This window comes from Thamnophis sirtalis, unplaced genomic scaffold (genome assembly GCF_051295495.1).
Source record: "Thamnophis sirtalis isolate CommonGarterSnake01/CBP01778 unplaced genomic scaffold, rThaSir2_p1.2 scaffold_13, whole genome shotgun sequence".
In the NCBI taxonomy this organism is placed as follows: domain Eukaryota; kingdom Metazoa; phylum Chordata; class Lepidosauria; order Squamata; family Natricidae; genus Thamnophis; species Thamnophis sirtalis.
Window position 1 is genome coordinate 25,625,968 of NW_028261393.1, and position 12,665 is coordinate 25,638,632.

Sequence of the window (12,665 nt, forward strand, 5' to 3'; positions counted from 1 at the left end):
TCACTGGAAGCTTTTAAGAAGAGATTGGACTGCCACTTGTCAGAAATGGTGTAGGATCTCCTGCTTGAATGAGGGTGGGTGGGTTTGGACTAAGTGACCTATAAGGTCCCTTCCAACTCTGTTAATCTGTTAAAGATGTATGTTTGGGAGATAAATACAGGAAATTAAATATAGGGAAAAGCTTAGAGCCCAGAATGTTTTATTTTCTCCTGACACTCATAAACAATCATTTTAAGATCGGAATATTTGGGGCCCAGGACTCTCAAAGTTATTGTTATGATCAAAGATCAGCCATTGCCCAGAAGAATCAGATTTGTAAGTTTCTCCAATTCCATTGATTGTCCCATGCTGCCATCTATCAACAAAGTGTACACCTGCAGTTTGGTAGATGCACCTAAAACGTGGACTTTTTTTTTTTTTTTGGCTGATAGATAGTGGCTGCTCATATCCGAATTGTTTCTACCCAGAAGACAGAAGAAAGACGCAAACCACAAAACTAGAGGAGATAACCAGGAAAAAAAACACATGTTGTTTCTGGGGCTGTTCCTTTTTGTCAACAATGATGCTCCTTCCAAATGAATGGTTAATGGGCAATGATATTCATTTCCATCTGAACAGATGGACAATTGATCCACATAAGTCAAGGTCTCCTTCAAGCTAAAACAGGTCCGGATGTGCCATAGTGCTTATCACCGGGGGATGGAGCAAACCTTGGAGAGGACAGCCCCACATTCAGAGTTGATCCAGCCCCTTGATATTGTCAGGCCTGCAGCCATCTTTTCTGTTGGATATTTGGCCTGTCACACTTTCTATTATTCTGCTATGCATTTTCTATTGTGGGAAAATGGAAGGGGGGATTGTACAGAGTTAGGTGTGATGTAGCCATAACAATATTCTTTCTAGAAAGACAAGGTCATCCTTTGTCTTTGCACCTCTGCACCTGGCTGGAACTGGATGGGTTGAACTTCCAGCATGGCAGTGGAAGATTGGACCATGTGATGGACTTGTGAGTGTGAGGGCAAGATCTTGAACTTTCAACTGTGTGGGGAAACTTTCAGATTTGGGTTTTCCCAGATGTGCCAACATGGCTCTCTTAATAAATTAGAACTTTGAGCAATACTTTGCTTTGGACTCTGATTTACTTTTGAATGCTATTTGGAATGCTGACATTAACCTGAATCTCCCTTAAAGTACTTTACCAGCTTCTCTGACCTTTGGGGTGCTGTCTGGGGTCCTGAGCCCCATCGCTGACCCAAACCTGGGCAGTGTAAAGACTCAGGGAAGATGGAGGAAGAGAATGTATGGCAGATATAGGACAAACTAAAATTCAATGCCCTATTTCTCTTTTATCATGGCTTGCATTGCTGCTGCCTCATTCCCCAATGCTTGGAAGGTGGAAACTCTGTTGGGTGTTCAAGGAAGAAGGGATTAGAAAATGGTAGGAAAAAATGTCCTAAGAGGTCAGTTTGATAATGGAACCAGTTACCAAAGGAAGTGGGGGGATCCTCATTTCTGGGTGTATTCTAGCAAAGGTGATGTTCAGCAAAGCTCACTTCTTCAGCTTCAACCGCAATAATACATGGGCAAACAATAGATACAAACTCAAGGTAAAGCGCTTCAAATTTCAGAAAATACGACTTCAGCAACAGAGTGATCAACGCCTGGAATGCTCTACCTGACTCTGTTGTTACAGCCTCAAACCCCCACAGCTTCAACTTCAAATTGTCTACTGTGGACCTCATCCCATTCCTAAGAGGTCCGTAAAGGGGGCATGCATAAGCGCATAAGCGTGCCTAATATCCCTGTCTTACTGCCCCCATTTATCTGTACTCACTTCCTTCATTCATGTTTATGTTCAAACCTATACTTGTTATCTTGTATATGTTTGACAAACAAAGAAACAAATAAATAAATATTATCAGGAATGATTTAATTTAGATTACTGTATCGGGCAGGATAGTGGACAAGATGGCCTGAAGGGCTCCTTTGGATTCTTGGATCCTAAGATTCAAATTCTCAGTGTTTTCCTAGTCCTAATCTAACTCCTTCCCTACTACTCTACCCTACTGCTGAGACTGAGAAGAAGGACTGGCCCAAATTCCCCCAGGAAGCTTTTGGAGCTAAGGGAGGATTAGAACTGGAGTTTCAAAACCTTCATCACCTCACCACATTGGTACACATTTATTTGCACTTCACCAGGTTTCCAGATTCTGACTTAGGAAGAGGACTTCACCACTGCTTGCTAACTTAAGGTTTGGGCTCAGCTAATGGCTAAGCAACTAAGGTGCTGAGCTTGTCAATCAGGTCGGCAGTTCAGCAGTTCGAATCCCTAGCACCACGTAATGGAGCAAGCTCCCTGTACTTTTCCCAGCTTCTGCCAACCTAGCAGTTCAAAAGCACGTAAAAAATGCAAGTAGAAAAATAGGGACCACCTTTGGTGGGAAGGGAATAGCATTCTGTGCACCTTCACCATTTAGTCATGCTGGCCATATGACCACGGAGACATATTCGGACAGCGCTGGCTCTTTGCCTTAGAAAGGGAGATGAGCACCATCCCCTAGAGTCAGAAACAACTAGCACGCTTGTGCGGGGAAACTAACCTCTTTTAACCCAACTTTCCTTCCCTTTTATACAAGAGAGAATCACGGAATGATACTATCGTAACCGTCTATTGAGTCCAACTACCTGCTCAGTGCAGGAATCCCAAATCAAGCATCTCACAAAGATGGTATCCATCCTCTGACTGAATCCATTCAAAAAGGGAAGTCTGTTCCATGTCTGGGGAAATGGTTCCCTTATCAAAGAGGTCTTACATTTCCCTCCTCCCCCGCATTTAATTAGGTCTTCCTTCCTGGAACTTTACAATTGGTATTCCAAATTCTGTGCTCTTGTATGATAGAAAACAGGTTGAAGCTAATCATAATAATTATCATTGAGGTAATTTATCTATGGAAAATCTTTTCAGTCCAGGGGTGGGATTCAGTTGTTCATCCTGGTTCGGGTGAACTGGGTGTCAATTTTGCATCCAGTTTGCCAAACTGGTTGTTGCAAGAACTGGCTGGCCTCTCCCATCCTGCCCCCCCCCCTTCCCAGGAGAACAGGGCCGGCACGGAGGCCCATTTCTGGCCTCTGGAGCCCAGGGGAGGCCATTTTCACCCTCCAGGAGGCTTAGGAAAAGCCCCCAGAAGGCAGAAACAACCCTCCTGTGATGCAGGAGGTTGAGTAGGCCACATCCATCATGGCCACACTCATCCAGCAACCGGGCAGAGAACTGGTTGCTAACATTTTTGAATCCCACCACTGCTTCAATCCTAGCATTAATGCAAACCATGCCCAGTTTCATAGCTCATGATCTTCCAGCTTTTCAGTATCTTTCAAAAAACCCAGTGTCCAGAATTGTCAAGTGTCAAGTACTCAAGATGGGAGCCAGCAGATGCCAAATAAAGCACAGCTAATGTTGCTTTTAATTTGGAAAGCATATTTGTATTACTTCAGTCTAAAATTGACATATTTTTGCAGCCAGATTACATTGGGGATTCATATTCAACCCTCGTGGTAACAAAGATTCTATTTGCTATAACTAGTGTCCAACTATAACTGTGGGTTTAAGAAGTCTGCATTTGTCTCTCTCAGGTTTCATTCTGCTGTTTTCAGGACATTTCGCTAACCTCTTTACATCATTTGGAGTTTTGTTTTTGTCTTTTCCAATTATGAGTTGGGATCCCCCAGAGGATCAGGAGAAACCTTGAGGGCAGAATCACATTTTTTGTCAGGCTTGACGCAATTTGAGTGGGAACACTGGCCTAACTCCCTCCAAGATTTGATTCTCAGACAAGTTGTGATACCAGAAAGTCCTGTGTTCACATGACACAATAACTCTTGTGAGTTCTGGCTTGGACTAACCCATGTTCTCCTCCTTTTTCTTCTTGCAGATTTATCCTGGTCTTCAGCTGTCTGATTTTATCTGTGTTTTCAACTATTCCTGAGCATCATACATTTGCCAACGAGTATCTCTTCATCCTGGTAAGGGAGATCTCCTTCTTCATTCTTTTTTAAATTTATTTATTTGATTTGTTAATCATTTAGAAGACAACAGGTATTAGAATAAACATGAGTATGAATGAAATGGGGACAAAGAAATGGGGACAGTAGGACAAGGATGGTAAGCACGATGGTGTGCTTATACACGCCCATTACAGACCTCTTAGGAATGGGGTCAATAGTAGACAGTTTAAGGTTTCAGTTATGAGGATATGAAGATGCTATTTGAAGAAGTTATGGCGATTTGAAGATTCTTCAGCAACCTTCTGGGATTTTCTCCCAATGTTGTTTGGTTAAAGCCACACTGAGTCATTTGAGGTTCCACATGTTCTGAGAAACCAGACATTGTCTCAGCCTATTGGTTGAATGGTGGTTCTTTGGGCATTGCATGGGAAGGGCCTCACATGCATTTTGCTTTAGTAACTGAACTTTACAGTTCAGTGTATTGTGAATCCAACTTCTCTGTAGGTAAGTATGGGGAGAGATGTTCTTTCAGTCTTTGTTTTTAATTGCTACAAGAGGGGGTGAGGTAGGGCAGGAATATTTGCCAGGATTCCAAGACAGCATGGTGTCAGGCCTGTAGCCATCTTTTCTTTTGGATCTTTGGCCTGCAACACTTTCTATTATTCTGCTATGCATTTTCTATTGTGGGAAAATGGGAGAAGGGATTGTACGGAGTTAGATACTATATAGCCATAACAAAATTCTTTCTAGAAAGCCAAGGTCATCCTTTATCTTTGCACCTCTGCACCTGACTGGAATTAGAGAGGTGGAACTGCCAGCATGGCAATGGAAGATGGACTTGTGGGTGTGGGAGCAAGATCTTGAACTCTCAACTTGGTGCGGAAAACCGGGAAACTTTCGGATTTGGGTTTTCCCAGATGTGCCAACATGGCTCTCTTCATAAATTGGAACTTTGAGGAATTCTTTGCCTCAGACTCTGATTTATATTTAGATGCTATTTGGAACCCTGACACATGGTCTTTGCAGTTGTTGTAAGCACCCTTCCCACAAATACACTCAAGCTGGAACCCAGGAAAGTTTGGTCACTAAATTGGCTTAATTTTCCTGGTTCGCTCAATAGCAATAGACTTATATACTGCTTCATAGTGCTTTTATAGCCCTGTTGTGGCCCGCTGGCGGCCTGTAGATCTGGCAGCAGAGTTGGATAGGGAAGTGGTTGGGGTAGGAACATGGGCCAGTCCTGGAGTCTGGGGAAGGCTTGGATGAGAACTCTGCGTCAGTGGTGGGTTCCTAACCAGTTTAGTACTGGTTCGCTGAGAGGGTGTTTTGCATTTCATTATATATATGAAATATTTATACTGTATATTAATATATACCTCTAATATTTATATGTCTAAATATGTAGTATTTATTTATTTTGCTGGAGTGGCTCTGTTGAGCTAACATAATGGTAAAAACAGTCAACAAAAATGATCATTAAAAATTTAAAAAGCCCAGACATACCATCTGCTTGTCAAGCCATATCATAGCATCTTCCACGATGGGTGCATTTAGCATCCTAGCCTGAATGCCTGAGGGAAAAGCAGGTTTTTTAACGCTGTATAGAAGGCCAGCAGGGCTAGGGCAAAAAATGAATCTCTGAAGAGTTGAGACTCCGTTCCAAATCATTCAGTTTCAAATAGCCTGCCAGCCTTCTCAGGTAAACCAGACAAGAAACAGACACGATGAGCTAATTCAACGTTATTATAAAGCTACATTAACAGAATCTTACAAGTCTGAATGTAGAAATCTCCTGCGCTCCCTTTTACAGCCAGAGAAATTAGCAAGCTTCTTTTATGTATTTCTTTTTCTGCCCATTTTTCAGCTCCCCCATTCTTATCTGGCAGTTCTCTAGTTCCCCCTCCCTTCTCCCAAGATCTTTCCCACGTATTCTCTCTAGTAATGCTATGCTGCTAACTAGGGCATACAAAAACTTTGCCAGACCTATCCTTGAATGCTGCTCACCTGCCTGGAACCCACACTGCATCTCGGACATTAAAACATTAGAGAGGGTCCAGAGGTATTTTACAAGAAGAAGCCTCAACGCCTCTGCTCGTAATAAAATTCCGTATACCTCCAGGCTTGAAATTTTAGGCCTGGATAACCTTGAACTATGCTGTCTACGACCTAAGCTTAGTACAGAAGATTATCTGCCATAATGTCCTAATTTTGACTTCTACTGCAGTAACACCAGGGCTATCAATAAATACACACTAAATGTAATCCGTTCTAATCTTGAATGCAGGAAAAATGATTTCAGCAATAGAGTAGTAAATGTGTGGAAGACCCTACCTAATCCTGTTGTTAGTTCCTCTAACCCCCATACATTTGACCTTAAACTATCTACCGGGGACATTACGTGCTTCTTAAGAGGTCCCTAGTGGGGACGTGCATAAGCGTACCAGTGTGCCTACCGTCCCTGTCCTACTGTCCCTATTGATATGTCCTCTTTTTATGTGTTTATGGCTATGTTTGGCTTATTTATATCCATTTATTTCTATGTTTTCATACTTGTTTCCTTGTACTTGCTGATAAATAAATAAATTAACAAACAAACAAATAAATACCATTACACCATTATTCCAAGGAGTGTTTCTGCAGTACATTGTTGCTGTTAAGGGTACACTTTTTATTCATTTTGCACAGCATTATTTTAAATTTTTTAAAAACAAGTTAATTTTTTTAAAAAAGAAACTGCGCCTGTGATATCCATAAACAGGAATGGAACTTCACACTGTCAAGGCTCTGTCTTGACTTTTTTTCTTTTTACCATATCCAGCTGGGCAATGTTTGTCCACTCTGGGAGCTAAAGCAGAAATAGCTACAGAGGTGGAGAGCCCCTTGGCTGAATAGGAGGGGCAGCCCTGCAGGAGTTGCTTAAGCTGTTCTGCACTGCATCTCTGAATGAATACATACAAGAGCTTCTTCCCTTCTCCAGTGGAAGCACCACTTTCCTGATGGATCTTGGGCCATTCTGGACTGAGAGGAGGCTCCAGTAGTAGGATTCAACAGTTTTTACTACCAGTTCTGTGGGTGTGGTGTGGCTTGGTGGGCATGACTTGATGGGCATGAGAGGGGAAGGATACTGCAAAATCCCCATTCCCTCCACACCCCACTAACTTGCTTTCCAGTTCCATTCTCCCAGCCAATCAGTTGGGACTCGGGAGGCAGCAAATAGATGTGGGTGGAGCCAGCCAGGTGGTATTTGCCAGCTCTCCAAACTACTCAAAATTTCCGCTACCAGTTTGCCAGAACAGGTCAGAACTACCTGAATACCCCCTCTTGGAGGCTCCATTGTGAGAACTAATCTTTAAGAAATGAAAGCAGATCTTCTCGAGCTGGGACAATCCAGCTGGGTGGGTGATGATAAGAGATTCCAGCAAATGCATAGAAATTCCAGCCAAAAGTCTTCGCTAGCCTTGAAAGTCACTCATTGGAACTCCTTGAGAACATTGGATGAACTCAGTTCTTCTATTGCCCTTCTCCTTGGCCTCTAAAAGGCTGCCTGAGACACATCATTAACCTAAAGAGTTTAGTCTACAGGACGCCTAGTCTGCTGTTAAAGTCAGATGCTAAGCTTGACTTCTGGTAACTTTAGGGACAGATCTGTGCAGCTTTCTTGGAAACAGCATGGACGCATTTTATAAAAATTTTAAAAATCTCCTCCTGAGATGCTTTTGTTTACTTAGTTTTCCAGAATCCCCAGTTTTGCTTCCAATGCTGGGATTTCATCGTGGTCTCCCATCCAAGTCAGAGGCACAGCTTAGCTTCTGTGTCCAGACCAAGTTGAACCAGTACTGCTTCCTAGTGGCTAATATATAAAATACAGACATAAAGAGGGCACTAAAAATAGTTAATGAAATTCAAATATTTTGGCCATCTAATAAGAAGGAAGGACTCACTGAAGAAGAGCCTCATGCTGGGAAAGATGGAGGGCAAAAGAAGAAAGGGATGACAGAGAATGAGGTGGCTCGATGGAGTCACCGAAGCAGTCGGTGTGAGCTTAAATGAACTCCAGGGGATGGTAGAGGACAGGAAGACCTGGAGGAATTTGTCCATGGGGTCGCAATGGGTCAGACACGACTTCACAACTAACAACAACAACAGATAGTTCTTGACATACAACCACAATTGGAATTTCTATTGTGAAGTGATGTCATTGAGTTACACTCCATTTTATAACCTTATTTTCTGTGCTCATTAACTGAATCACACACTAGTTAAAAGAAACTATCTTTCACCAGTGACTTTGCTGGCTGAATGCCCCACAGGGAAGGTTGCAAAGGGTGATCATGTGACACCCCCTTCTCCCCCCCCAGATGCTGCAGCCATTGTAAATACACGTCAGTTGCCTAGTGCATGAATTTTGATCACGTAACTGCAGTGATGCTGAGATGATTGCAACTCTGAGGACTGGTCACAAGTCATTTTTCCCCCAATGCCGTCATAACTTCAAATGCTCACTGAACGGATGGTCGTAAGTCAAGGACTACCTGTAAAGCATTTCGGAAGGACGAGGTAACCCTTTTCCGCTCCAGTGCAGCCCCTCCTGCTATTAGATTTCTCAAAAAGGAAATCTCCCATTGGCACTAATGAAAGGTTATGGCTGGGATTAATAGCTGTGTGTGGGAGCAAGTTAAGAGGGGAAAGACTGATTTGGCAAGGCCGGAAATAAGGAAAATTCCATCCTCAATCTCACCGTAGGCATGTTGCAGCCCCAAAACCTCAGCTACCTTCCAAAAGAGAAACTCTAGCAGAAAAAAAAAGCATACTTTGTGGCAGAAGGAGAGGAATGCAATTGTTTATTAGATCTGCTAATTATTGATTTATTTATCTAGTATTGTAGGCATGAATGGCACTTTTGTCACAAAGCAGCAATTTAACAGGCACTTATTCCAACTGATTTACCACAAATTAAAGACAGTGAGAGTTTGAGTCTGGGCTTGTTTGCAGAGGGATTTAAGAAGCTCCTGCAGAAATGGCAATTTCAAAGACCCTGCAAGGGAAGGCAGCAAGGGCAATGAGGTGGTACTGATTGGGGAAAGAGAATTCCTCCGAGAGCTTTGGATGATAAAGCTGGATAAGTGAACATAATTGGCAAGGAGGCGCCAGGAAAACAGAGTGATGGATGAAGGGATGGGAGGAAGCTCGGTCTGCAATTAAAGGACAAGGAACTGGGAGAAGGTTTTAAGGAGGAGGCCCTGCCAAGCAGGGAGAGGAAGGACACCAGATGGACCTGATAGGATTAGAAAGTGAAGAGGCCAGAGAGGAGACAAGAGATGATCAACAAAGACATGAGTCAGAGTTCAACAATAAATAAATACATCATCATCATAATAATAATCCCTGCAGCATTTAGAAACATTCAGTGAAGCCTTTGCTGTTGGAAATAGGATGATCTCTTACTACTTCTTGGGAAGGGAAGAAGGAAAGTCCCGTTTCATAGAAGGGATTGGCTGAAAAAGAAAGGCAAATTATTTGGATGTTTCAGCCATCAGCACAACCTGCTCGTTTTCATCTGCACAGGGAAAAAACAAACAAGTGACAGTTGGAAGAAAAGGAAGGAAGGAAAATCTCAGAAAGAAAGATATCTCTTTTTAAGCAACTTTCCCCCAAACTCTCAGAAATAGCTGACGCTGGTTTTCTTCTAACTGAGATGAAAACTAAATTAAGAAGGTCCGTGTGACTTTCCCGTAGTAAGCAAAATAGGTACCTGTTTGTACAAAAATAGAGAGGGAGGTGACAAGGAGGCCATAGCTGACACTGCAGGAAAACAGGCCCTTTCTGATTCATGCAAGGAGGGATGCAGCGAGACCTGTTGGGGGGCAAGTCTGCAGGGCCAGGTTCTCGCATTTCCCATTGGAGCAGGAATGATGGACATTTGTGCCCTTTTGTCCACCATCCAGGAGAAAAGCCATAGGTCTCTGGTAGAGCCTTTACATTGAATGCAAGGAATCCTATCTTAATGCACATCAGCTTCAGGTATGACTGGGAAGATGATTCCATTAAGAATTAAAAATAATAGGAAGCATCCGTTATTCAAAATAATCAGATTATGCATATACAGAAATGGTATATAATAGCCTCAGATCTTTGCATTAACCTGTGATAAGGAACTGAGGAATAACTGGAAACACATAAGAGAACAGAAACTCTTGATCCTGGAAAGACATAAAAAAGGATGCCAGAGGAGCCTGAGAGGATGGAAGATTGCAAAATTGGTTTCTGGGTTTAGTGCATCAATTTAATGCTGTCATCAAAAGGATTGATTGATTGATCCTCATTTAGAATCCACCTCCCATCATCATTAAACCTGGACTGTATTGGCTAACCAGATAAGAAGGAGAACTCTGGAACAAGACAGTTGAACTCTCAGATGTTATGGATTCTCCTTCAACTCTTATTCTGTTTGTTCTGACTGAGGCTTCCCAAGAGCAGGAAGCAAATGCCTGGTCCCGACAAAAAAACCTTTTATTAATTGACTGTGAATTCTGCTCATTCACATCCAGCAAAGTCTTTCAAGAAAGGGTTTACAGTAACAGAACTTACCTGGCTTGGAGAGTTGACAGGCCGATATCTGCAAAACTTGGCAAGAAGTCTCGGAGAGTCAGGAACCAATTAAACAAACTAATTGTCCCCTGCAAACTCCACTCCCCTTTCGTTCCTCTTTTATTTCCTCTGGGAGGGGCCATTCATCATCCACCTGTGGCCTTACTGCCAAGTTGACCCTTGTTCTTTAGCTGTTGCCTTCATCTGGCCACTCTGCACATGCACACACTGGGAACAGGCTCCAGCTGTTTGTCTGCCTCACTGATTTCTGACTCTGAAGGCAGCTGATAACTGGCATACGGCTCTGGCCCCCTCTCTGCCTCTGACCCAGAACCCTCATTAGAGCCTTCCCCAGACTCCAGGACTGACCCATGTTCCTCCCCAACCTCCTCACTGTCTGAATCTGCTGCCACCTCCACTGGCCACTGGCGGGCCACAACACTGTTCCCCTCTTCTCTCCAATGGTCTTTCCCACACCTTAAAGGGTCACTTTGTGTCTCATTGGACCTGAACTATCCATCCTTTGTAGCCTCCCATTTACCTTGAGCAGTTTACCTCACAACTTCCAGGGGATTCAAGGAAAAGCAAGTCACAGTTGGTATTAGCCCCAGGCAACATTTGAAAAGGCCCCATCAGGAGAGCAAATTGTTCCCCAGGGAACGTTGCATCCATGGAGGCCTTTGCATGCCAAGTTTTCTCCTGACGTGTCCCCGAAATGTCTGCTCAAAAGTAAATTTGCAGCAGCAGCATGAAATGCCACCCTTTGCTCCAAAGATGTCTTTGCTGAGGTCCAGCCTTTGTGTGGGGAAGATCAATGAGTCGCAATGAGCACATTTATATTTAGCAAACAGCTCTCTATACCATCCTGCCCTTTTGGAGTCCTCGTTTCTGATTGTGGCCTCTATGCGGTCTGGTCAAAATGCTGGGTCATTAACACCACGGTAGCAACTATAAAAGAGAAGAAGAGAGAGGAGAGAGTTCCTTGATAAGAAGAACAGAAGTAGAATTTTATCTGACCTCTGTGACAAGTTTTTCCAAGTCAGCGGAAATTCAGATTGCTGAATTTCTTTGGTAATGGGCAAATGTACTGCATTTGTACCTAGTACCTAAAGTACTGCTTCCAGGTTTGGTTACCACACTATAAAAAAGAAGTTGAGACTCCAGAAAGAGTGCAGAGAAGAGCAACCAGGATGATGAGGGTACTGGAGACTAAAACATACGAAGAACCAGAGGAGACATGATAGCAGACTTCCTGTATTTGAGGGGCTGCCACAGAGAGGAGGGGGTCAAACTATTTTCCAAAGCACCTAAAGGCCAGACAAGGAATAATGGATGGAAACTGATCAAGGAGGGATTCAACCTAGAAATAAGGAGGAACTTTCTGACAGTGAGAACAATCAACCCATGGAACAGAAGTTGCCTTTGGAAGTTGTGGGGGCTTCATCACTGGAGGCTTTCAAGAAGAGATAGGACTGCCATTTGTCAGAAATAGTGTAGGGTCTCCTGCTTGAGTGGGGGGATATTGGACTAGATGACTTATATGGTCCCTTCCAACTCTGTTAAATCTGTTATGAAATTCACATGTTTTCCTTGTGGTTAATTCCCCCAGCCTTTGATATCCAAAGGTAGAATATCTTTCCCCTTTATCTTTTTAGTTTATTTGCTACCTTAAAAATATAGAAAAATATTTTCAAAAGGAAAAGAAAGAAGAGAATGGCAGACAGATGTGGTGGGACGAGGGAGAAGTTAAAAGAGAAACAGCAAAAGCATCACATTGGTTACATATGGGAAATTATTCTGCCTAATTTTTCAAGGCATGCTTAAACCTTGAACACACTGAACAATATTGATTCATCTTTGTGCTACATCAATAAAGAGTCATTTTGTCAACAAAAAGCAAGCCTGTATTAACCATCCTGGATATTAAATTTGGACTCACACTGTCATTATGACATTGAATAGTAAGCCCCACTCCTGCCCCCAACCCCCCACTGTTCAATTAAATGCTCAAGTCTTCCTATAGTAATGCATCCATAAGTCTTTCGTTAGTAATTCAAAAGTACCTTCACATC

General features: G+C 42.9%; 1 protein-coding gene across 1 annotated transcript in view; it reads left to right on the forward strand.

Moving 5' to 3' along the window:
- The first annotated feature begins 3,348 nt into the window (after nt 1-3,348).
- Nucleotides 3,349-12,665, forward strand: part of KCNQ4 (potassium voltage-gated channel subfamily Q member 4) — a 63,684-nt gene continuing 54,367 nt past the window's right edge. The window contains exons 1-2 of the mRNA XM_087728046.1: nt 3,349-3,410; nt 3,933-4,023. Of these exons, the coding sequence (XP_087584172.1) occupies nt 3,349-3,410; nt 3,933-4,023 (153 nt within the window). The remainder of the gene's footprint in view (nt 3,411-3,932; nt 4,024-12,665) is intronic.